The 24,183-nt window shown below is 41.2% G+C and overlaps 1 protein-coding gene and 1 long non-coding RNA gene across 2 annotated transcripts in view; one reads left to right on the plus strand and one right to left on the minus strand.

Annotated features, from left to right (window-relative positions):
* LOC132506469 (uncharacterized) lies at window positions 1-2,622 on the minus strand. Its single transcript, XR_009535839.1, has 2 exons — window positions 2,157-2,622; window positions 1-877 (listed from the first exon to the last, which is right to left on the minus strand). It is a non-coding gene; the product is annotated as an uncharacterized LOC132506469 (long non-coding RNA).
* PANK2 (pantothenate kinase 2) overlaps window positions 2,447-24,183 on the plus strand; it is a 27,895-nt gene continuing 6,158 nt past the window's right edge. Inside the window, exons 1-5 of the mRNA XM_060125167.1 lie at window positions 2,447-2,782; window positions 15,374-15,726; window positions 19,100-19,353; window positions 20,423-20,599; window positions 23,840-23,963. Of these exons, the coding sequence (XP_059981150.1) occupies window positions 2,527-2,782; window positions 15,374-15,726; window positions 19,100-19,353; window positions 20,423-20,599; window positions 23,840-23,963 (1,164 nt within the window). The 5' untranslated portion in view covers window positions 2,447-2,526. The remainder of the gene's footprint in view (window positions 2,783-15,373; window positions 15,727-19,099; window positions 19,354-20,422; window positions 20,600-23,839; window positions 23,964-24,183) is intronic.

The following is a 24,183-nucleotide window of genomic DNA, read 5'->3' on the forward strand; positions in this document are numbered from 1 at the left end:
TACATTTTTCTCTTAAAAAATTTATTTTCTGGGCTTCCCTGGTGGTGCAATTGTTAAGAATCCACCTGCCAATGCAGGGGACACGGGTTCGAGCCCCGCTCTGGGAAGATCCCATATGCCGTGGAGCAACTAAGCCCGTGTGCCACAACTACTGAGCCTGCGCTCTAGAGCCCGCGAGCCACAACTCCTGAAGCCCGCGCACCTAGAGCCCGTGCTCTGCAACAAGAGAAGCCACCGCACTGAGAAGCCCGTGCACTGCGACGAAGAGTAGACCCCGCTTGCCGCAACTAGAGAAAGCCCGCGTGCAGCAACGAAGACCCAACGGAGCCAAAAATAAATAAATAAATAAATAAATTTTAAAAAGATAAAAGACACTATACACAGTAAAGAAAGAAAAGGTACACAAGCTTCAAGTGCTTTTTTGTTTTTTGTTTTTTTTTTTGCGGTACGTGGGCCTCTCACTGTTGTGGCCTCTCCCGTTGCGGGGCACAGGCTCCGGACGCGCAGGCTCAGTGGCCATGGCTCACGGGCCTAGCCACTCCGCGGCCTGTAGGATCTTCCCGGACCGGGGCACGAACCTGTATCCCCTGCATCAGGCAGGCGGACCCTCAACCACTGCGTCACCAGGGAAGCCCTCAAGTGTTGTTTTGATGTTGGGATTCGTCTTGGCAGTCTCAGGTGATGATGATTCTTGATTCTTCAGGATGATCTATTGCAGCTCACAGACCTGGATGGAAGTTTCCTCAGGTCAAGGAGAACCGTTTTTTTTTTTGTTGTTGCTGGGGGAGGCAGAAACGTAGGCAATGCTGGGCACTGAGATTTAGAAGAGTAGCTATACGTTTTCTTGGTTTTTGTAGGATCCCTCTGGGGTGGCTTCCTGCAGGAGACGGAATTTCCAGAGTTAGGAAATAGGGTTTCCAGAGTTAATCCTACCGTTCCTGCGCACGGGCTTTCTCTAGTTGCGCTGAGAGGGGGCTACTCTTCGTTGCAGTGTGCGGGCTTCTCAGTGCGGTGGCTTCTCTTGTTGCGGAGCACGGGCTCTAGGTGTGTGGGCTTCACTAGTTGTGGCTCGCGGGCTCTAGAGCGCAGGCTCAGTAGTTGTGGCGCACAGGCTGAGTTGCTTCACGACATGTGGTATCTTCCCAGACCAGGCATCGAACCTGTGTGCCCTGCATTGGCAGGTGGATTCCTAACCACTGTGCCACCAGGGAAGTCCCAGGGAGCTAGTTTTGAGTGAGCATGGTAATTCTATTCAATAAGCAAGAGAGAAGCTCATATTTCTTGTTGAGCCTGCTACTAGCAGTCATTACAGGAAAGATGAAGAACATAAGGGGCATTACAGTCTCTCAGGGGAGGCACTTATGAAATAATTTGCTAGCAAGATAAACCCACAATCCCGTTCAACTTGACAGAATGAGGGAGTGCCTTGGGGGTACAGAGCCACGGGTCATTCCAGGCATGGGCAACCTATGGGAGAAGAGACGCTTGGATGGACCTTTGGTCAGTATCTCAGGGCTGGAGGTGACCATGTTCTCACCCGCAAAAAGAAGGTGATAAAATGATTTAAAAAACAAAAAACCAATGATTTAAAAAAAAACCAATCAGACCAAATCCCCAACAACCCAGGCCCTGAGGCGGCCACCAAATCCTTCTATGTCCTCCACTGCACCACAAGGAAAGGGGGTCCAGACTCTCCTTCCAAGAGCCAACCCTACTTCCTGGCTCCCACACCCCCCTCCTTCACTACAGGAGGGTGGCAAAGGATTTATAACCCATCTCTTTCTTCCAGTTGCCATGGAGACCAACCCCAGTCCTTTCATTAGTTCTCGTACTGGGAACATCTGTCTAACGCAGGAGGAATGAAGGGGGCTTAGCCTAAACACGCCAGTGGCAGTGCTGGGGAAGGGGGTGGCGGTCAAACAGAGCGCGGAGGACTGGTGGCCTTGACGGCAGTAGTGGAATCAGGTCGAGGGACAAAGGCTAAATTCAGCCGCGGTTCAAGCCCTTCTGTTTGCCAACGGCTGGCGACCAGACCCTGCGGCACACCGCTGGGCTGGAGAAGGGCGCAAGCCGGGAGACGACGAGACGCAGCAGCACGGCGGGGCTCGGGGGCGCGAGGCGGCTCCCGGGAGAGTTCTGGGGCCCGGAGCGCCTACCTGTGCACCCCGGTGTAAGGGGTCGCAGACCCCTCCACCAACGCGTCTATTGGGCGGCGCCGCCATCACTCTGTGCTCAGCAACACCGCCTTCTCCTCTGCCCAGCCCGGATCCCCTCCCTTGCCGTCCTCCGCCCCGCCCCGAGCCTTTCATTGGGCGGAGGCGCGGTCGATCCGCCTCGAATCAGGCAGCCGATTGGACAAGAGGCCTTCGGGCCGCCCCCAGCTTGTTTGGATTGGCTTGCTGCGTGTTGGCGCAACGGAAGAGGCGGCCTGCCGAGGGTGTTCTGCTCTGGCTGGATTGCCGCGGAGGAGGCGACGAGGGCACTGGTGTTGGGGGCTGGCTCGGTCGGCAGCGGTTCCTCCTGCGGATGGGAGCGGGCCGGCTTGGCGCGCCCATGGAGCGCCACTGGGGGGTCTCCGCCTCGTCGGTCCGGGAGCCGGCGCCCGGCGGCCCCGATGGGCGGCGGCGGGAGCCACTGCGGCGCCGGGCGAACAGCGCGTCGGCACCCGCCGTCGGGGCCTCGGCTTCGGCGGAGGGCGTAAGGCGGGACCGGCCCGGCTCTTACAGCGGCGCTACGTCGGCCTCCCGTCAGCGCGTCGAAAGCCTCAGGAAGAAGCGGCCGCGTAAGTGCCCGGCGGGGCGCCCTCGCGTTTCGCCCTGCCCCCTTCCGGCCCGGTCGCCGTTTTTCCCGCGCGGAGGCAGTGCCCCCACTCGGTGGTCCCAGGTTGGTGCTGGGCTGACATCTGGTTGGAGGCCTCGGGTCCCCCAACGCCGGAGGCTGCGTGTTCGGCCCCATCCGGCCTCGCGCGTCTGCTTCTCGGTTGTCCGAGTGTAGCGTCCGTACCCAGGACCTTTTCTCCCTCCCGGTTCTTAGTTCCTTGTGCATTCTTCGGCCGAGAATCGCATTATTTTTTTCCTCGGGAAGACTTCTTTTGACCCATTTTCACCACCTCCCCTCCCCCCTCAAGTCGTTTGAATCCCCAGTGTCTGTTTTCCGTGGATTTCCAGAGAGCTGCAAGACGTTACATCCTTTTTACCTGGAGATTTTGGGCTCAAGGAAAATAGTTGAGTTGCTGCAAGCCTAAAACTGGATTCCGTGTTGTGTATACTAAGCTTTGTCTGCTTTTCTTCCCATGAGAATTCGGGTCTTGTCTCACCCAGATTATCGCCTCTATTTTCTTTCCATCTCTTTGCTGATACTCACGATTCAGTACTGTAGCACTCTGGGCATTAAGCCTTTCTCTTTTGAGGGAAAACGACTTCTCGCCTTGGCGGTTGCACATGCTCTTCCCAGAGAATCGGTTTTATTATCAGGTTTTATTTTCTGCATTGTGATCTAGTCCGGATATTTTCTTCTCTTTACAGGTCTTCAGTTTGAGTCCTCCTTCAAACAGCCATTGCAACTCTTGAAAGTATCCACTGTCTTGATACTCTAATATGAGTTTTACGATATAATAACATTTTACATGTGGCTATATATATTTTTTCTTGTCGTTGCCAGATTCCTATTTCAGGAATCAGCTTGTTTTAAATGTAGATTATGGGAGTGAGAAAGTGGCAGGATGAGTGTGAGGTCGTGTTTTTAAAAATTATTATTTTTTTTTACTTTATTTTTTTATACAGCAGGTCCTTATTGGTCATCAGTTTTATACACATCAGTGTATACATGTCAATCCCAATCGCCCAATTCATCACAACCCCCCCCCACCCCCCCGGGTGTGAGGTCTTTATTGGATAGTCTTGGACGTCAGCCCAACAACCCAGTTGCTTTAGTTTTATATGATTTGGATGATTAAATATTAAAAACACCCCTATTTTGCTGTGAAAAGTTTGAGAGTTTTAATTCTTTTGTCTTTTCCTATGTTCTTGAAAGAGAATTGGAAAAGAGATGATCTGCTCTCAACGTATACCGTTTTTAGAGCCTAGTTCCTGTTTTGAGAAGCACTTGATTTTTAAGCAATGCAAAACATTAGTTCCTTCGTGGTTTTGTACTGCCTCATTAGAGATGGATGTAAATTCCAGAGATTCAGCAAAAAGAATCACAGCCATGTAGCCAGCTCTTTGTGACCACTGGCCATGAGGATTCTGAGTATTGTAATTTCGGTGTTTGCCACCAGTCAGGCACTCTTAAAATTTTTTTTTCATGTACTCTTCTAAGAGCTTTAATAAACTCATTAGTCCTTATAAAAGTCATGAAAAGCTATCTCTTAGATAATGAGAACTAAAGAAATAAATAAGGTATTGTTTTCTTTCCATTTGTTCTTTCTGTACTGTCCAGGGGTATACCTGTTGGAGAGGCAGTGTATTGATTGTGTATTGACCAAAGAATATACTTTGGTCTTAACTTTGAGGGAATTCAATAAAGATTTAATCTTTGTATTTTTTATTAGGAGAGTTGAGTTGGTGCCACCTTTCTTTTGTTAGAAAACCTCATTCTGATATCATTACACTACTTATCTTAAGGTAGGAGACTAGTTGTCATCGGAAACTAGAAGGAGCTGTTCAGTTTATCTTAGGAATTGTGGGCCCTGATTATAGTCATGTTCTGCCACACATGTTCCCTAGAGCAGTGTGATTCCCAAACCTGTCCCCACCTCAGACTTAACACATCATAGTCATTAGGGATGAGGCTAGGCATGTGTGTCTAAGAAGTTCTTCAAAAGTTTTAGATTAGCTGGAGTATGTCTCATAGGTCTGAGAGAAATACCAAATAAAGATTGGTTTAAAATGATGGTAACGATGATGCTTACGTGTTCATGTTAGACACTGTGCCAAATACTTCATAAACATTTAAGTCTTGCAGTTATCCTCTGAGGTGGGTGTTTGTTATACCCAGCTTCCAGATTAGGCAACAGGCTCAGTGAAATTTTCTCTTTCTCCAAGGGCATATAGTGAGTTAGTAATGGAACTGTGTTTTGATTCTAGGTGTCTGACTTCAGACCCGGTGTTTCTTGACTTTCCACATCTTGGAAGGTACATGTGATGTAGTTCAGAGTAGTGGTTCTCACATGGAATCACTCAGAAGCTTAAAAAAAGAAAACCCTCAGATCTGCAGAGGGGTCTAAAAATGTGTTTTAATTTTTAAAATTTTATTGAGGCATTATTACATACAGTAAAATGTACAGTTTTTACAAACGTAACAAGAGAACATTACATGCATGTAACATGTAACAAGAGAACATACATTTTAATCTAGGGCCCCAGATGTGCAGGAGGTGTGGGAACTCTGGGATCACAGTGCTTCATGGCAGTGCCAGGGGATGAGCTGGATCTTTGAAGGTGACTCCCAAGCATATTTTAGCACTCCAGGGAAAGCTTGGGGACATGCTGATTTTGGACTCATGCCAATCATGGAATTTCCTTAACCTCCATTAGTCTAGAAAATAAAGCTTTTGTTTGTAGCTTGATAATACTAATCTAGAAAATAGTTAGCTTTTCCTTGGTATTTGGGGCAGCATCAGTGTTGCCAGAATGGAACTGGTGCTGGGAGGTTGCCTTTTATCAGGTGTAGTGTTTCATCTTCATTTAGGGAATTAGGAAGGGCCGCCCACTGGGAGCTCAAGAAAAAAGTTAGATTTCTATTGCTTTGTAGCCCATTTTTGAGGGACAGAATAGGAGAGGGTGCTTTTTAACCTATTGTTTTATCAACTTTAAACCTAAATGAAATAAAAGTAAACACGGCTCCTCTTCTTTGATGAATAATGAATATAAAGCATTAAGCATAACCTAAAAATAATATTATGCATCTTGTAAAATTAAGTATGTTATTTTAGGGGCTCATGTATGAATTGTGCATTTAGATAGTATGACTGTTGAGTGTTGGCATCACTGCCCTCTGTATATCTGAGGAGACCATTAGCAAGGGGGATGTATGGTATTAAAAATATTTTGCTTAAACACATGTTAAAAGGAGAGATAAGGACCAAGATAATAGCCTGTAGGTTGTTTGAGAATACCTTATCAGGCAGTCATATAGCAGAATAGCTATTTTGTCTGGTTATTTAAAAGAGCAGTGAGGTTCCTTGGGCTTAAATTTATAACCTTGGGAGCGCTTTTCAGGTTCATAATTTGTGGTATCTTTATCTTCAGGCACTGTTCTTTCTCAGTTAATATTCTTTTTCAATTTTTGTCAGCAAGGTGGACTAGGATATGAAAACCCTTTATAATGGCTTAAAGTTTGCTTTCTGAAAGTGAAAGCTATCTTGCAGTTTTTAGTAGCGTATTAAGTTTTGTATGTTTATATTTCTTTTCTTAAAAAATAAATTTTATTTATTTATTTATGGCTGTGTTCAGTCTTTGTTGCTGTGCGCAGGCTTTCTCTAGTTGCGGCGAGTGGGGGCTACTCTTTCGTTGCGGTGCGTGGGATTCTCACTGTGGTGGCTTCTCTTGTTGCGGAACATGGGCATTAGGCGTGCAGGCTTCAGTAGTTGCAGCACGTGGGCTCAGTAGTTGTAGCGCATGGGCTTAGTTGCTCCGCGGCATGTGGGATCTTCCAGGACCAGGGCTCACACCTGTGTCCCCTGCATTGGCAGGCGGATCCTTAACCACTGTGCCACCAGGGAAGCCCTCTTTATATTTCTTGGATGTAAAATTTATTATTGAGTCTGCTGGTTTTATAGTAGGTGGTATTTTATAAGTATCTGGTCCCTGAGTTAAACTATTTTGGGAATATTTATTGAGGTCCGTCTTTTAAAAAGTATTTATTTATTTATTTGGCTGCACTGGGTCTTTCTTAGTTGCAGCACGCGGGATCTTTGGTGTCACGTGCGAGCAGAATCTTTTTAGTTGCGGCATGCGGACTTTTTAGTTGTGGCACGTGGGATCTAGTTCCCTGAGCAGGGATTGAGCCCGGACCCTCTGCACTGGGAGCTCAGAGTCTTAACCACTGGACCACCAGGGAAGTCCCGAGGTCTGTCTTTTAATATGAGGCCAAAGATCGCTGCCTAGACCAGTCTAGGGATTTGAGTTTGCAGTATTTTAACCACATGTGGTCTGGTGTAAAGATATTCATAATGTTGGAAAATTGAGTACACTTTTATAAACCATGTATTTCTCATTGGAAAGCATTTCAGTTGTTGAGACCTATTATGAGACAGTGTGCTATTGATGATTTTACATAAATCTGTGAGGGAAAGTTTAAATTCTTTCTAGAAATGTGTCCTAAGTCAAGTGTACATTGTCTAGGTGGAGTACCTTAGAGGAAATATATCAGGAAATATGCTGAAGGCTGAAAACAGACTAAAATATCTGTGAAAATTAATGGAAAGACTCACTAATCAGAAGTGATAAAATAGGCCTTCTATTAGTGAGATAGGAATGTGAGGGCATAGCAAAAGTTCCTTGACTTTCCATGACTTTTCCTGCCAGAAACACATAGTGGTTTTTTTTTTTTTTTTTAATTTATTTATTTTTGGCTGCATTGGGTCTTTGTTGCTGTGCGCAGGCTTTCTCTAGTTGCGGCGAGCGGGGGCTACTCTTCGTTGTGGTGCACGGGCTTCTCATTGCGGTGGTTTCTTTTGTTGCTGAGCACGGGCTTCAGTAGTTGTGGCACGCGGGGTAAGAGCGCAGGCTCAGTAGTTGTGGTGCACAGGCTTAGTTGCTCCGCGGCATGTGGGCTTCCCGGACCAGGGTTCGAACCTGTGTCCCCTGTATTGGTGGGCGGATTCTTAACACTGCGCCACCAGGGAAGTGCCACACATAGTATTTTGAATAAGAATTGGAAGGCTTATTCTAGTAGTCATCATGTCATAGTATATGGGGCAGTCTGTCAGTTATTGATAGGAATCTAAACCCCCTTTGATAGGCTGAATGTTTAGAAATAACAGAATTGTATGGCCTGAGATATTATCAGAGAGCATGCATCTAATGGACCTCCCGTGTCTTTCATTATCTCTCAGATCTTGGATATGTAAATGTTTGATTAACGAAAAAATCCAGAAGCTACTAAAGGATATAATAAGGCTATTTACTCTTTCAGCCTTAGGCTCCTTATTTTTCCTTATATATTGTTGGTCTTTATTTAAGGTATGTAAATTTTATTAAACTACTTTTACTTAAAAGAAAATTTAACCCAAGAATATGTGTTTTGTGCTGTTAAGTTTGTATAGATACAGGATAAGATACTTTTATTTTTATTTATTTTATTTTTTTTGCGGTACGCGGGCCTCTCACTGTTGTGGCCTCTCCCGTTGCAGAGCACAGGCTCCGGACGCGCAGGCTTAGCAGCCATGGCTCACGGGCCCAGCCGCTCCGCGGCATGTGGGATCTTCCTGGACCGGGGCACGAACCCGTGTCCCCTGCATCAGCAGGCGGACTCTCAACCACTGAGCCACCAGGGAAGCCCAAAAGATACTTTTAAAAGGACTTAGGAAATCTGAGTTTGAGTCCCACTTCTGCCTTTTCTTGACTGTGACCTTGGGCTCTTTTGCACTTAAGTTTCGTTTTCTTTAATTCTTTTTTTTTTTTCTTTTTGCGGTATGCGGGCCTCTCACTGTTGTGGCCTCTCCCGTTGCGGAGCACAGGCTCCAGACGTGCAGGCTTAGCGGCCATGGCTCACGGGTCCAGCCGCTCCGCGGCATGTGGGATCTTCCCAGACCGGGGCACGAACCCGTGTCCCCTGCATCGGCAGGCGGACTCTCAACCACTGCGCCACCAGGGAAGCCCTCTTTCATTCTTTTTTTTTTTAAAAATATTTATTTGGCTGTGCCAGGTCTTAGTTGTGGCATGCGGGATCTTTTTTTTTTTAGTTGTGGCTTGTGGGATCTTTAGTTGCGGCATGCAAACTCTTAGTTGTGGCATGTGGGATCTAATTCCCTGACCAGGGATTGAACCTGGGCCCCCGGCATTGGGAATGCGGAGCCTTAGTCCCTGGACCACCAGGGAAGTCCCTGCACTTCAGGTTCTTAATCTGTAAAGTGGGGTGATTACCGTGCATGGTTATTGTAAACATTAAATAAACTCGTGCAGTAAAGTGCTTGGCTGTTAATAGATGCACATTTAAAACATAATAGCCATAAACTAATGTTTCAACTTTTTAATCTATGGAAAGGGGAGTAAGGCTTAATTTGTTTCAAGCATTACAGTCTTCCATTGGTCTTAGATATGTCCAAAACTTCAGATTCCAATCCTGTTGATTAGATATATTTGTTGGTAGAGTGCTGTGTCTCTTCTTTGCTCTCCACAAGGTTGGCATCATCTTAAAGTTGATGGTTAAAAGAATGGCGCTGTTAGTAGGAAAATAGGAATTGAATCTCCTTACTTCAGTTATATCCAGCACTGTTGATTTCATTAGTGAAGAAACTTTTTATTCTTCCAGTCGGGGCCAGACTTCGTGACTCACGCCAGGTTGAGTTAGTCCCTCATCACTGGAAATGGAGTTTCTGTTGGTGTTTAAAAAAAAAAAAAAAAAATCAGGGCTCTCTTTCTGACTGAGGTGGAATAGCTGTTGGGGAGTCAGCCACAGTGTTCTTTTTAGAATTGCATTGATATTGTTAGATTAATTTGGGGGAGAATTGACACTTTAATAGTATTTAGTTTTCCTTCCTGGAACATGATATATCTTCCTACTATTATGTCTTTCAGTACACCATTTTAATAGCAATCATGGATATTTAGTATTAGATTTATTTATATTTTATGGTTTTTGTTATGCATGACATTTTTTTCACGTCATTTTCTTGCTGGATTTTGCTTATAACATAGGAAAAGCTATTGGTATTTGTATTCTTTTTTGGTGTGTCCAGTTATTAAAAAAGATTTTTTAATTTTGTTGGCTTAATTCTGTTAATTTTTATTTTTTGGAGTGTATTGAGATAATCATGGTTTTTCTCCTTCAGTGAACTAATGTAAGCAAACCTCCTTAATTGGAATTTTAATGTGAAAACCATCCTTGCAGTCCAAAGAATCCCTGTTGGCCATGGTGTATTATTTTTATTGCACAACTGGATTCTGTTGTTTAATAATTTAATATTTTTGCATTTGTTTTGTGAGACACTTCTTTTCTACTTTTGATATGAAATTAGCATGACTTGGGAATCTTTCTAGATTTTTTTGTGCCCTAGAAGCTCTTAATGGTTTGCCTGGAAACCATTAGGGCCTGGTGCTTTTTTGTTGTTGTTTGGGTTGTAGGTCTTTGACCTCTTTTTAAAAATTTTCAGTGCTTTTGATTTGTGTTTTTTACCTCATTTTGAGCCACTTTTTTATTTTCTAGCTAATCCTCTGTTTAGTGTACATTTTAAATTCACTGTTACAAAGTTGTAATTTGGCTTATTTGTAGTTTCTGGTCGTGTACGTTCATCTTCTTTGATCTTTTTTTTTTGAGAAAAGTTACATCTTTCTTTTTCTTAGATACACTTACCAGAAATTTGTCTGTTTTAATGGCTTTTTCAAAGCTTGATTTTACTGATCAGCTTTTGGCTTTGTTCATGATGATGTTTTTCTAATTTCATTTACATCTTGCTTTCATCTTTAATAACTTCCTTCTGCTTATTTTGGGTCTGCTTTATTTTTCTAGCATTTCAAATTGTATGTGACGTTCCCTTTTATTCAGGCTTCCTTCTTTTTGAATACATTTGATAAACATTTAAGGCTAGAAGTTTCCCTTTGAGTCCCACCTTGGGTAGACATTCTATTCCTTTTGCTATATAGTGTTCTCATTGTCATTCATTAAAAAATAAATTGTTTTGATCTCATCTTCAGTTTCGGAGTTAAGAAATGAGTTTGAAGATTTCCAGGTGGATAGACTTATTTCCTTGTGTCTGTTGGATTAATTTCTTATTTTGAGGTATTGTGGAAAGTGAATGTGGTTTGGTTTTGTTCTTTGGAATTTGAGGTTCTGCTGATTTGTAGATTTGTCAGTTTCTCCTTGTTTTTAATATTTTTTGAAGCATATATCAGGATCATATCAATTATAGTTTTATATGCACATGACATAATTTTTTTGTCCTCTTATAGTGCTTTTTGTTTGTTTGAATTCTTTTCAGTCTGCTAGTATTGTATTTGCTTTCTGTTAACATTTGCTTAATAAAGTGGAGTAACATTGTCCAGGCATTTGTTTTGCTTACCCAAATTCAACTATATAAATGTGGCAAAGCATGGTGACAGTGACTACTCACCGATTTAGTCAGTGAATATATATTGGTTTGGCCAAAAAGTTTGTTTGGGTTTTTGTAAGATGTTACAGAAACCTGAATGAACTTTTTGGCCAACCCAGTAATTGTGATAGAGCTTAGGGATGGTAGATCACTGTTTGGAGGGGCACCTCTTATAATGTGAGCCCTTGATAAATGCAGTATTGGTCTTGAAACATAAGGCTTGACTTTTACTATATCATGTTTCCTAAATGTAAGTCAACCGTTTTGTCAGTCTCCAGTGAGGTGCTTAAGATTTTGATTTATTCATTTTTGACTGAATGCCGTTTTCATCTTAAAGAATCCAACTCCTCTTTATGATGGGACTCTATTGTGGGTGTTTTACCGTTTATTTACCTTCAGTCTACTTGTATTATCTTGTTTTAGATGTATCTTTTTATATAAGCATATAGCTGAATTTTCTTTTCAGTCTGGAAGAAAAATTTGACGTGTCTGTGATTACTGATATGTTTGCATTCATTCCTGTCATTTTTTATTTTGTATTTACTATACTTTTTTTCCTCTTTGTTTTTGTTTTTCTGTTTTCCAGTACGCGGGCCTGTCACTCCTGTGGCCTCTCCCGTTGCGGAGCACAGGCTCCGGATGCGCAGGCTTAGCAGCCATGGCTCACTGGCCCAGCCGCTCCGCGGCATGTGGGATCTTCCCAGACCGGGGCACGAACCCGTGTCCCCTGCATCGGCAGGCGGACTCTCAACCACTGCGCCACCAGGGAAGCCCTCCTCTTTGTTTTTGAACTGATTTTTTCCCCCTAGTTGTTTGAAGGTCATATGTTCATTTTCTCTTTTTTTGGAGTTGCCTGTAAATTTTTTTTTTTTAATTTATTTATTTAAATTTATTTTTGGCTGTGCTGGGTCTTTGTAGCTGCATGGGCTTTCTCTAGTGGCAGCGAGTGGGGGCTACTCTTCATTGTGGTGTGCGGCCTTCTCATTGTGGTGACTTCTTTTGTTGCACAGCATGTGCTCTAGGCACGTGGGCTTCAGTAGTTGTGGCACACGGGCTCAGTAGTTGTGGCTCGCAGGCTCTAGACCACAGGCTCAGTAGTTGTGGCAAACGGGCTTAGTTGCTCCGCAGCATGTGGGATCTTCCTGGACCAGGGCTCGAACCCGTGTCCCCTGCATTGGCAGGTGGATTCTTAACTACCGTGCCACCAGGGAACCCCAACCTGTAAATTTTTAATGCATTTAAACCATCACTTCTTTATTCTTGTTTAGAAATAATCAGAATCTTTATCTTCCTTTCCCCAACGAGACAGAGCTGCTGCTTGCTTTAACTTCCCTCTCCTTTCTCTTCCCTCTTCGACTTCCTATGTTGAAATCATGTAAGTATTTTAGTTGCAGATTGCTTATTTTCCTAAAAGTCAGCGTGTATTGCTTCCTGTGCTTATCATTGTTTATATAGCTCATATCTTCTTGGGTGCTTTAAAAAATTATATTGGAGTGCATCTACTAATTATTTCAGAGAAGGTCTTTGAATAGTAAATGTTGAGCTCTTTCATGTGTAGAAATGTCTTTCTCTTGCACTCCCATTTGAAAGCTGATTTGGCTGGATACGAGTTTCAAATTGTTTTCCTCATAACTTTGCCAGTGCGCTATTGTCTTCTAGCATCTGTGTTACTGATGAAAAGTCTAATTTTACCTTTATGTGATTTATGTATCTTTGTAGGAATTCACTTTTTTCCTTTGGGAGTTTTCAGGGATTTCCTGAAATTTCAATAGGATGTGACTATACATCTCCCCTTTCTACACTTATTAATTTTATTTCAAGCAGCCAATTATTCCTGTCTTCCCCTATCTCCCCCAGAAAATTTCTAGAACTCATATAACACAGATGTTGGACTTTCTGGTTCTGTGTTCTATATATCTACCTTTCTTTCATACTCAAGAGGCATTTTGGGAGAGTTTCTTAGTTTTGTTTTCCATTTGTTTTTTCTGTGCCCATTTTGTTATTAAATGTATCTGTGGAGCTTTATTTTGGAAATAAATATTTCTCCTTTTTTTCTATTATAAAAGTGTCTTTATTGGATACAATTTACATACAATAAAATATATCCATTTAAAGTGTATAGTTCCATACATTTTGACAGATATATACACCCATGAAGCTCCCCTCTTGCCCCCAACAATTAAGATTTGGGTTATTACAGAAAGTTTTCTCCTGCCCCTGTATAGTCCTTCCCTCTCTCACTCCCCCAGCCAGTGATCTGCTATCAGATACAGAAATGATTAGCTTGCATTTTCTAGAGTTTCATATAATGGACTCATATAGTATGTAGCCTTTTGTGCCAAGCTTTTTTCACTCAGCCTGTTTTTGAGAGTCACCTATGTTAAGTATATTGGTGTGTTCCCCCCCCCTGCGCCCCACCCCCTGCCCCGGTCTTTTTGGTTTTGAAAGCTTGTCCCACACCCCCAACTAGGAAATTAACATTGATACAGTTCACAGACCTTGTTTAGATTTAACCAGTTTTACATAAACTCTTGTATGTGTGTATTTAGTTCTATATAATTTTGTCACATGTGTAGATTCTTAACAGCCACAACCACAGCTGGCAATCATTTCTTAATTTCTAATTTTTCTTTATGGTAGCTTATTCATTTTTAAAATTAATTTTTTTATTGAAGTATAGTTGATTTACAATAGCTTATTCATTTTACATGGATGAAATCTCATTTTACCTTGGAGGATATTTATGATTCTTTTAAAGCCTCCTCTTTGTTCCTGCAACTCTTTCCTTAGATGTTAACTTCTTGGTTTTGTGGTGTTGATTTTTCCCTTTTGGTGATTCTGGTTTATAAAGTGATCATCTCTGGTTTAAGGATTGCTATTCTCCTGTCAGTGGGTGCAGTGTCTGTTTACCAGTCTGTCAGGATGGATTGTAGGGGAGAGATGGGAAATACGGCCAGATGTGGGGGCTCCCCACTTCTGGGTAACAGCAGCTACGTGGATGTGTACTGATGCTTGGGCTCAAGTGCCTGTGCCCAGTGAAGACTTTGCCTCTTTGGAGGAGGGGGAGGGGAGTGTCTGGCCTGTCCAGTTGTGCCAAGTGTATTTCCCCACCATATCACTATGACTGCACCAGAGCTTGCTTCTGTTTCCCCATGGCAGCTACCCCATCGACAGCTTGGATGGAGCACCCATCTGCTCCCCACACCTTCATAGCTGCTCCCAATTTTTATAGCATTTCTCTTTTCAGGGTTCTGGACAGTTATTGCCTCTATCAACTTCATTCTGCTGATGGTATCACTTCTTGTTTCTCAGAATTATTTTAGAAAATCAGTAAGTTTATATCTTTAGTCATTTCTAGGATTTAAGGTGGGAGGAGAAGGCATGTATGGCTAATGCAGTTTATCTTGATCCAGTCTCCTTAAGCCATTTTTTGGGATGGATTTTTTTTTTTTTTTTAGCTCCTCCGCATAGTATGCGGGATCCTAGTTCCCTTACCAGGGATCAAATCTGCGTCCCCTGCATTGGAAGTGCAGGAGTCTTAACCACTGGACTGCCAGGGAAGTCCTGGGATGGATTTTTTGGGATGGATTTTTGGGGAATGGGTATTAACTTTGAAACACCTGTTCCACTGATGGCCATTGAAACCTGATGGATTGGTTGATACCAGGGTTTGAGAGAAATTGACCACTGGAGCTTATATGTTACATAGGGTTGGGAATTTCCTCTAGCCCTAGTTTGAGTACTAAACCAAAGCTCTGAAAAGGCTCAACATTTCTGTAAGGCAAGGGCAAGGATGAAGATTTTCATTCTCAATCTTTTTTTTCAGAGTTGAGGTTAATGAGTAGTCATTTTGCTGTTTTTTAATATTTCTCAGTGCAGTTTGGGCTTGTCTAAGAGGATTGTGTTGGCTTAACGTTGTAATATTTTTCTTCTTGATCTTTGTAATTCTTTTTTTAAGATTTGTTTCCAGATTAGACAGAATCATATTTCTTCTCCCAAAACCCTTTTTGTGTATATAGTTCTTGGAAACCTCAAGGTATGAAATAAATTGTTAATCTAATAAGTGTAAATTTAGTTTTCAGAAAAAAAGCTGTTCTGACTTTTTTTTCCTTCCCCATTTAGTTTTTCCTTGGTTTGGCTTGGATATTGGTGGGACCCTGGTCAAGCTGGTTTATTTTGAACCCAAAGACATCACTGCTGAAGAAGAAGAGGAAGAAGTGGAAAGTCTTAAAAGCATTCGAAAGTACCTGACCTCCAATGTGGCTTATGGGTCCACGGGTATTCGGGACGTGCACCTGGAGCTGAAGGATCTGACTCTGTGTGGACGCAAAGGCAATCTGCACTTTATACGCTTTCCCACTCATGACATGCCTGCTTTTATTCAAATGGGCAGAGATAAAAACTTCTCGAGTCTCCACACTGTCTTTTGTGCCACTGGAGGTGGAGCGTACAAATTTGAGCAGGATTTTCTCACAGTATGCATTTTTTAGCTTATATACAATTTATGGTAATCTGATTGTTAAAAATAATACCAATAGCAAGTGGTGGAATCATTTCCATCTCTAATGGAACTTGAATTTTCTTGAGTCAAGTTAAGATTAAATATCAATTAGTGATAGGAGTTGCCATCTAGAGATTGTTGTATAGTTTACTTTTTGCCCAATTCAGATGAGTTGATGAGAATCAGAAGCACTAACAGCATAGCATTTTGTTGTTCTTTTAGTATGAAAAAATAGTAAAGCTGTAATAAGCACAGGAAGGAACTACCAGTGAGGAACAATATCATTGTCTTGAACAATGTGATTGAAAAATAATTTAAAAAATTAATGTCATTTCATGTTATAAAATTGTTTCCAACGTTATCTACCACATAATTTTTCTTATCCCCCTCATTTGTTTCTTGGCAATTTTACTATTTAGAAATATGAGGAACTCTGGTCCAAAGCAGTGTTTTTCAGGCCTCAGGGTTAGTCAGAGATGGTTGACAGCAGAGTCTGCTCTCCCCAAATGCTTTTTTTTTTTTTTTTTTTTTTGTACGCGGGCCTCTCACTATTGCGGCCTCTCCCGTCGCGGAGCACAGGCTCCGGACGCGCAGGCCCAGCGGCCATGGCCCACGGGTCCAGCCGCTCCACGGCACGTGGGATCCTCCCGGACCGGGACACGAGCCCGCGCCCGCCGCACCGGCAGGCGGACTCTCAACCACTGCACCACCAGGGAAGCCCCCCAAATGCCTTTGATGTGTCCTGAGCTGCACACTTGTTAACAGAAGTCTGGATAGTAGGTGGAGTGCCAGTGGGCCCTTGATTTTGTTTTCATTCAGTGAACACTGTGTGTAAGGCCTTGAGGCTAGGTCATTTGAGGGTGGATGTGGGGGTAGATGGGAGAATTGATAGGCGAATTGGTCAAGGCTCTGACCTTCAGAGTGCAGTGTAGATTTAAAATATCTTCAGTGACCATGTTTTTAATGCCACCAATGAGAATGTTATTACAGAGATTCTGCCTTTGCCTATGTTGTTTTTCATTTTCTCCCTGCCCCCAGCCTTGCGTGTCATTGTATGATTTGTGACTTTGTCTTTCTTTGTCCTCTATCTTCTTTCTCCCATAACTGACCATAACCATAATATAGAATTGACATGAATTTTAAAACTGGTTTTGCATTCTTTGCTTGAATTTTCCTTGGTTGTTGGTTTACAGTGGTTTCTTTCCTACCTGTGAGTAAACGGGAAGGTAGGAGGAGAGGAGGTCCCCCTCCTTTGCGGTCACAGTGGACTCTGGATTATAACTGATAGGTAGAGGAGAAAACCTCTCGATTTCTGGGACCCTGTAGAGATGCCTTTGGAACATGTTTGAATACCATTTGGGCTGTTACTGGAGGTTGTGTGCTGTGTGCTAATCCAAGGAGAGGTGCAGAGTAGATTTTAGACTTAAGGGATTGGCTCTTAGGCTGTTGGGATTTCTCATCTGTATGCACCAGCGCTGTCCTTGAAAACTGTGGGAAAATGAAATGCCTAACAAATCCTGTTTGTGCATCTGGAGTAACTATTATCTAGTAAACCACAGTGAAGTATTTTTAAAAATATGGAGTTTACCCTGTTTCTTTTTTAATGTGAATCAGATTTCCTCACATTGTATTGAGTTTGCTTGTGGGTGCAACACATACATTATGAGTAACTTGAGTTAGTGAAATAACTTACGTATTTGGTCATCTGACTGTCAATTAGGCTGGGATTCATTAGGATTAATAGCACAGCAGGGTACTTCAGGTAACATGAATTATGGGAAAGATAAAAGGAGGTATTGGTTTGACATACAATGGCAGAAAACTACTTTTATTCCAGTAGGCTACCAGTGTAAAATGATTTTGCTTTGACATGAAAATGCTGGCACTTGAGATTCAAGTGTCAGGAAATCAGAATTGAGTTCATTGTGGCAGGGAGGACATGGGCAGATAAAATAAGGACAGTGATGAACGTTTTCAAGGTCTTGGGTTTCCTCAGAGGAGTAATTTAATATTCGTAATTAGGGATTACTTAAGGATTAAGATGAAGTTACCTATTAACTTCCATCTCCTTTGGATCAAAGTAAATTGAGTATAATGTAATCAAATGAGAGTTGAATTAAAGGGGGAGGACTTGCAGGGCTAAACTTGGTTTTAAACAGAAATAGGTGCTTTAGGGGTTTGAGGCATCTTTGTATTTGTCACATATATTGAGTAGGTAGATAATGCTGGTAGCATTCAAATGGGTTAGAAGTTCATAGAGTAAAAAGTGAAAGTTGTTTTATGTCATCTCTGCAAAGTTACCACAGTTAAAAGTTCATGTATCTTTTTAGTTTTTCTGTGCATGACTGTGTATGACGCATACACGTGCATATAAATATGGTTTTAAAGTAAGGCAAATTGGATCATGTTGTATAAAATATTTCTCAGCTTGTTTTGTTTTTTTTTTTGACTAAAAACATGTCTTGGAGTTCTTCCCACTTCAATTCTTAATTGAATAAAGATCCTCTTCATTCTCGGGACTTCCCTGGTGGTCCAGTGGTGAAGACTGCACTCCCACTGTAGGGGGCACGGGTTCGATCCCTGGTCGGGGAAGTAACATCCTGCATGCTTTGTGGCGTGGCCAAAAAAAAAAAAAGTATATATATTGATATATATGTATGTTTGTATAAAGATCCTCTTCATTCTTAATTGCTATACAATGTTCCGTAATATGAATAATAATTTAATTATCCCTTTATTAATTATTTAAATGAAATTAAGTTGATAACAATGTTTTAAATTTTGATTCTGCTAAACTCCCCACATCCCTTGAGGCTGTAATCAGTTTAAATAGTGAAGTATTTTACTTTCTAATTGGATACTTTCAGTCCTTTGGCTGCAGATTATTAATAATAAAGTGTGGCCTACTTTGATACTGCTCTATAGCCTTGAAGATGGTCTTTGGAAGGTAGATGTTGGATTCCTTGTGGCTCCTGCCATGTGTTTCCAGCTCCTTGCATCATTTAGACTTCTTAGAGTCTGCTTTCTGATGGGGCTGTGCCTTCAGCTGTGCTCCTGCCTCATGGTCCCCGTAAGCAGACATCTTGTTTTCTGCTTGGGTTTTGGCACATTTCTCCAGCTGCTGCGGTGGTTTGAATGTATTGGGTCTGTGGGAGCAGAATTCTGTCTTGTCAGTCCATCCCTATGTTTGTTGTCTCCAGATCTGTTTTGTAAAGCAAGCACAAATAGTACACATCCATGAGCACTTTTATGGTTTGTCTTATGTAGAGGGGAATGCCTTATTAAACAGAGTTTTTATTTCTGCTTGGCTTGTTAAAAAATCTGAATACATTTTTATTTCATTACAGATAGGTGATCTTCAGCTTTGCAAACTTGATGAACTAGATTGCTTAATAAAAGGAATTTTATACATTGACTCAGTTGGATTCAATGGACGGTCACAGTGCTATTACTTTGAAAACCCTGCTGATTCCGAAAAATGTCAGAAGTTACCATTTGATTTGAGAAATCCATACCCTCTGCTCCTGGTGAACATTGGCTCTGGAGTTAGCATCTTAGCAGTATATTCCAAAGATAATTATAAGCGGGTCACAGGTACCAGGTATGCCTTTTATATAAAGGTCATTGTTTATTCTTGATATCATAATGGGTTAAAACTGAGTTTTCAGGTACTGCATATAAGAACATCTTCAAGAACCTGTTAAAATTATGTGAAAGATATGTTTCTCTGGGATTGTGCAAGCAAATATTGTTTCTCTGTGGAAATTCTGATTTCATGATCTACTTTTCTTTAATCTCTATTGCTGAAGATTTCACTACCATAGTTTCATAAAACATCTCATCAGCAGACTCACTGAGCCCAAGGTCCCTGCCCTCAGATAGTGTTATGATATGCATATACCATAAAGTAACCAAAGCTACTAGGTAGCATTTATAAGGAGAAGGCAAGGCAAGATCCCAGCTTTGAACTAGTTTAGATTTTACATGTATCCACACATACACATGGCCAGGGGATGTCGTGAGATCTAGAAGTTGAGGTACTGAGCAGTAGAAAAATGTTTGGGGGAGGGTAGTCTGAAAAGGGAGGATTAGGTGGCAGATGAGAATGAATACCTTTTGGTTTAAGGATCAGCGATCACTTGAGGAAAAACAGGAGCTGGGGATTGGGATAAACAAGTTTTTGAACAGGTGTCAGTTAAAGAATGAGAGGAGTAATTTTGGGAGAGAAAACACATTCATGGAGGAGTTCTAGTCGGGTAAGGGGGGCTGATGACCCAGGGTGACAAGATGCTTGGATGAGGATGACTCGGGGCTTGCACTTGGAGAGAGAAAGGGAAGAGGTGCCACCATGGCCCTGGTGGGCTGATCTGCACCTGAGGCTCCTAGTATTCAGCAGGTGCCCAGACTGCATTGGGGACATGGGTAAAGAAGCGGGCCCTGTGTTTTGGGGCTTTGTTTGCTTGGCTTATGTGAATATGGTATCTTCAAGGTGTCCATTAGACACTTTATTTTTATCTTTTCACAGACTTGTTTCCTACTTAGTGGCATCTGTATGATTGGGATGGGGCAAGAGTGGGTTGATACATGAATATGGTTTTGGATTCATAAATATTACCTGCCTATTCTTATTTTGAAAAATGTTATAATACTATGTTTGTTTTTAATCACAGTCTTGGAGGAGGAACTTTTTTTGGTCTTTGCTGTCTTCTTACTGGCTGTACCACATTTGAAGAAGCTCTTGAAATGGCATCACGTGGAGATAGCACCAAAGTGGATAAACTAGTACGAGACATTTATGGAGGGGACTATGAGAGGTTTGGACTGCCAGGCTGGGCTGTGGCTTCAAGGTAAGGGAAAGGGACGTGTGTGCTCTAAGAAATACAAGGTAATACAGTGGAATATTATCAGCCATAAAGAAGAACAAAATAATGCCATTTGCAGCAACATGGGTGGATGGACCTAGAGATTCTTATACTGAGTGAAGTAAGTCAGACAGAGGAGGACAAATACAATGTGATATCACTTTATATATGGAATCTTAAAAAAGGCTACAAATGAACTTATCTACAAAACCAAAATAGAGTTACAGATGTAGAAAATAAACTTATGGTTACGGAGGGGTAAGGGATGGGGGAGGAAGAATTGGAAGATTGGGATTGACACATACACACTACTATATATAAAACAGATGACTAATAAGGACCTACTGTGTAGCACAGGGAACTCTATTCAATACTCTGTAATGGCCTATATGGGAAAAGAATCTAAAAAAGAGTGGCTATATTGATTTGTATAACAGATTCACTTTGCTGTACACCTGAAACTAACATAGCATTTTAAATCATTTATACCCCAATTAAAAAAAAATACAGGAATAAAATATTAAGTATTGGGTATATCTTTTACCCTTTAAATAGCTTTACATACTATGAAGTCACCTGTTTAAAGTGTGCAATTTAGTAGTTTCTAGTATATTTATAGAATTCTGCAGCCATCTTCATAATACAATTTTGAAACATTTTAATCATTCCAGAAAGAAACTTTGTATCTGTTAGCTGTCACTCTCCATTCCCCCACCCACAGTCCCTAGTAAACACTAGTCTATTTTCTGTCTCTCTATGGCATCATACAATATGTGATTTTTGTGACTGGGTTCTTTCACTCAGCATAGTATTTTCAAGGTTCATCCATGTAGTGGCATGAATCAGTACTTTGTTCCTTTTTACTACATAATAATATTCTTTGTATGGATATACAATGTTGTCTTTATCCATTTATCAGTTGATTATCTTTTGGGTTGCTTCAACTCTTTGGTTTATTATGAATAATGGGGCTATAAACATTCATGTACAAGTCTTTGTGTGGACATATGTTTTTAATTCTCTTGGGTATATACCTAGGAGTGGAATTGCTGGGTCATATGGTAACTCAGTGTTTAATCTTTCGAGGAACTGTCAAACTGTTGTCCAAAGTGGCTGTACCATTTTACAGTTTCACCAGCAGTATATAAGAGTTTAAATTTCTCTACATCCTTGCCAATACTTGTTATTGTCTGTCTTTCGGGTTTTAATTGCCTTAATAGGTGTAAGGGGATCTCTCATTTTGATTTGCACTTCCCTGATGACTGATGGTGTTGAACATCTTTTAATATACTTATTGGCTCTTTATTTTCTTTGGAGAAATGTCTGTTCAAGTCTTTGCTCATTTTTTAGTTGGATTCTTTGTCTTTTTATTATTGAATTGTAAGAATTCTTATATATTTTGGATACAGGTCCTTTATCAAGTATATAATTTGCAAATATTTTCTCCCAGTCTGTTGGTTGTCTTTTCACTTCTTGATGGTGGCCTTTGCAGCATAGAAGTTTTAAATTTTGATGAACTCATTCTTATCTATCTTCTCTCTCATCACTTTGCTTTTGATGTCATGTATAAGAAATCATTGCCTAACCTAAGATCATGAAGACTGACTTCTGTATTTTTTTCTAAGCATTTTATAGTTTTAGCTCTTACATTTAGGTCTATGATCCATTTTGAGTTCATTCTTGTGTGTGGTGTGAGGTAGAGGTTCAGATTCATTCTTTTGCATGTGGCTATATAGGATATATAGTTGTCCCAGCACCATTTGTTGGATAGACTATTATTTCCCCATTGAATTCTCTCAGCCCCTTTGTTGAAAATCACTTGACCATAAATGTATGGGTTTATTTTTGGACTCTCATTTCTATTGCATTGATCTGTATTTCTATCCTTATGCCAGTACCACACTGCTTTGATTACTGTAGCTTTGTAGTACCAAGTTTTGAGACTGAGAAGAGTGAGTCCTTCAACTTAATCTTCTTTTTCAAGATTATTTTGGCTAACCTGGGTCCCTTGACATTCCATGTGAATTTTAGGATCAGCTTGTTGATAATCTGCACTAAAAGGCAACTGGGATTTTGACAGGGATTGTGTTGAGTCTGTTAGGTCACTTTGGAAAGTATTGCCATCCTAACACTATCAGATCTTCTGACCCAAGAAGATAGAATGTCTTTCCATTTAGATCATTGCTGTCATTTACCAATGTTTTGTAGTTTTCAGTGTACAAGTGTTATTCTCTTGTTAAATATATTCCTAAGCATTTTAGTCTCTTTGATGCTATTATAAATGGAATTGTTTTCTTAATTTCATTTTTGGATTGTTTAGAAATACAGTTGCTTCTTTGTGTATTGGGGCACATGGTTTTTAATAATAGAAAAGGCACTCATATACATGTTTGTTGACTAATTTTAGGTACTTTGTAAATGCTGTAGATTTAATTTTCTATGTTTGTAGCATCTGCTCAATGATAATCATTTCCTTTTCTGATTGGTTGGGTTTGTGATCAGGTCATAGTTATTTAGATATCAATTCTGCTGGTCAGGTACTTTGAAATACCTGATCTTCTAGGGAAATCTGAAACTCTTAAATAGTTTACTCAAGGACTCAGCTGTCAGATAAAGCAGTTTACCAGATGTGAATGTGACCATTTAGCTGAGTGGAACAGCTGTGCAGTTGGGGGCGAATTGCTAATTGAGGCATCTTCCTGAAATTTAGCCTGGTTGCAGAAGGAGCATGGTGCCTTCTATGGATCTGAATATGCAGATATGTGGCGTCAAAGCTAGATTTCAGTGGAAACCACAGGGAAAGCCATTTGCTCATTCAGAATGCTTGGGGTGTGGGAATTCCCTGGCAGTCCAGTGGTTAGGAGTCCGAGCTTCCATTGCAGGGGCCATGGGTTTGATCCCTGGCCAGGGAACTAAGATCCCACAAGCCATGCAGCGTGACCAAAAATAAAATAAAATAAAAGTTCATTAAAAAAATATTTGAGGAAAAAACTAAAAACTAAACTAAACTAAAATTCTTTGTCATATTATTTTAAAAAAAAGAATGCTTGAGTTCTTGAAGTTGCATTTCTATTTGAGCAGATGCTCTGTTATTTTGTAATAAAATGTTTGAATATTTGAACAGTGGTGCCCTGAAAGTTACTTTTGTCTTAGTAAAGTAACATTAAGTTCTGTTGAGCTGTGTTGCCTTTGGTTTAGCAATGAGATATTTTTTTTCCATCATAGCTTTGGAAACATGATGAGCAAGGAGAAGCGAGAAGCTGTGAGTAAAGAGGACCTTGCCAGAGCGACTTTGATCACCATCACCAACAACATTGGCTCAATAGCAAGAATGTGTGCCCTTAATGAAGTAAGGGGACATGGATTTTTTTAGTTGCTCTGAGGAAAATACAGAACTTACTATGTGGGCCCCGCCTTGTATACGTCTGTTTTCTCTGAACAGTACCTAAATGTAGTCGTAAGTGGTGGAGTTTGTTTCATTGGCAAAGTTAAAACGTTTCACCTGTAGATTAGTCTTAACACATTTTTTTGTCCTTACTCAAGATAAACACTGCTACTATCTAGAAGTA

The sequence above is a fragment of the Lagenorhynchus albirostris genome, chromosome 15 (assembly GCF_949774975.1).
Source record: "Lagenorhynchus albirostris chromosome 15, mLagAlb1.1, whole genome shotgun sequence".
Classification (NCBI taxonomy): domain Eukaryota; kingdom Metazoa; phylum Chordata; class Mammalia; order Artiodactyla; family Delphinidae; genus Lagenorhynchus; species Lagenorhynchus albirostris.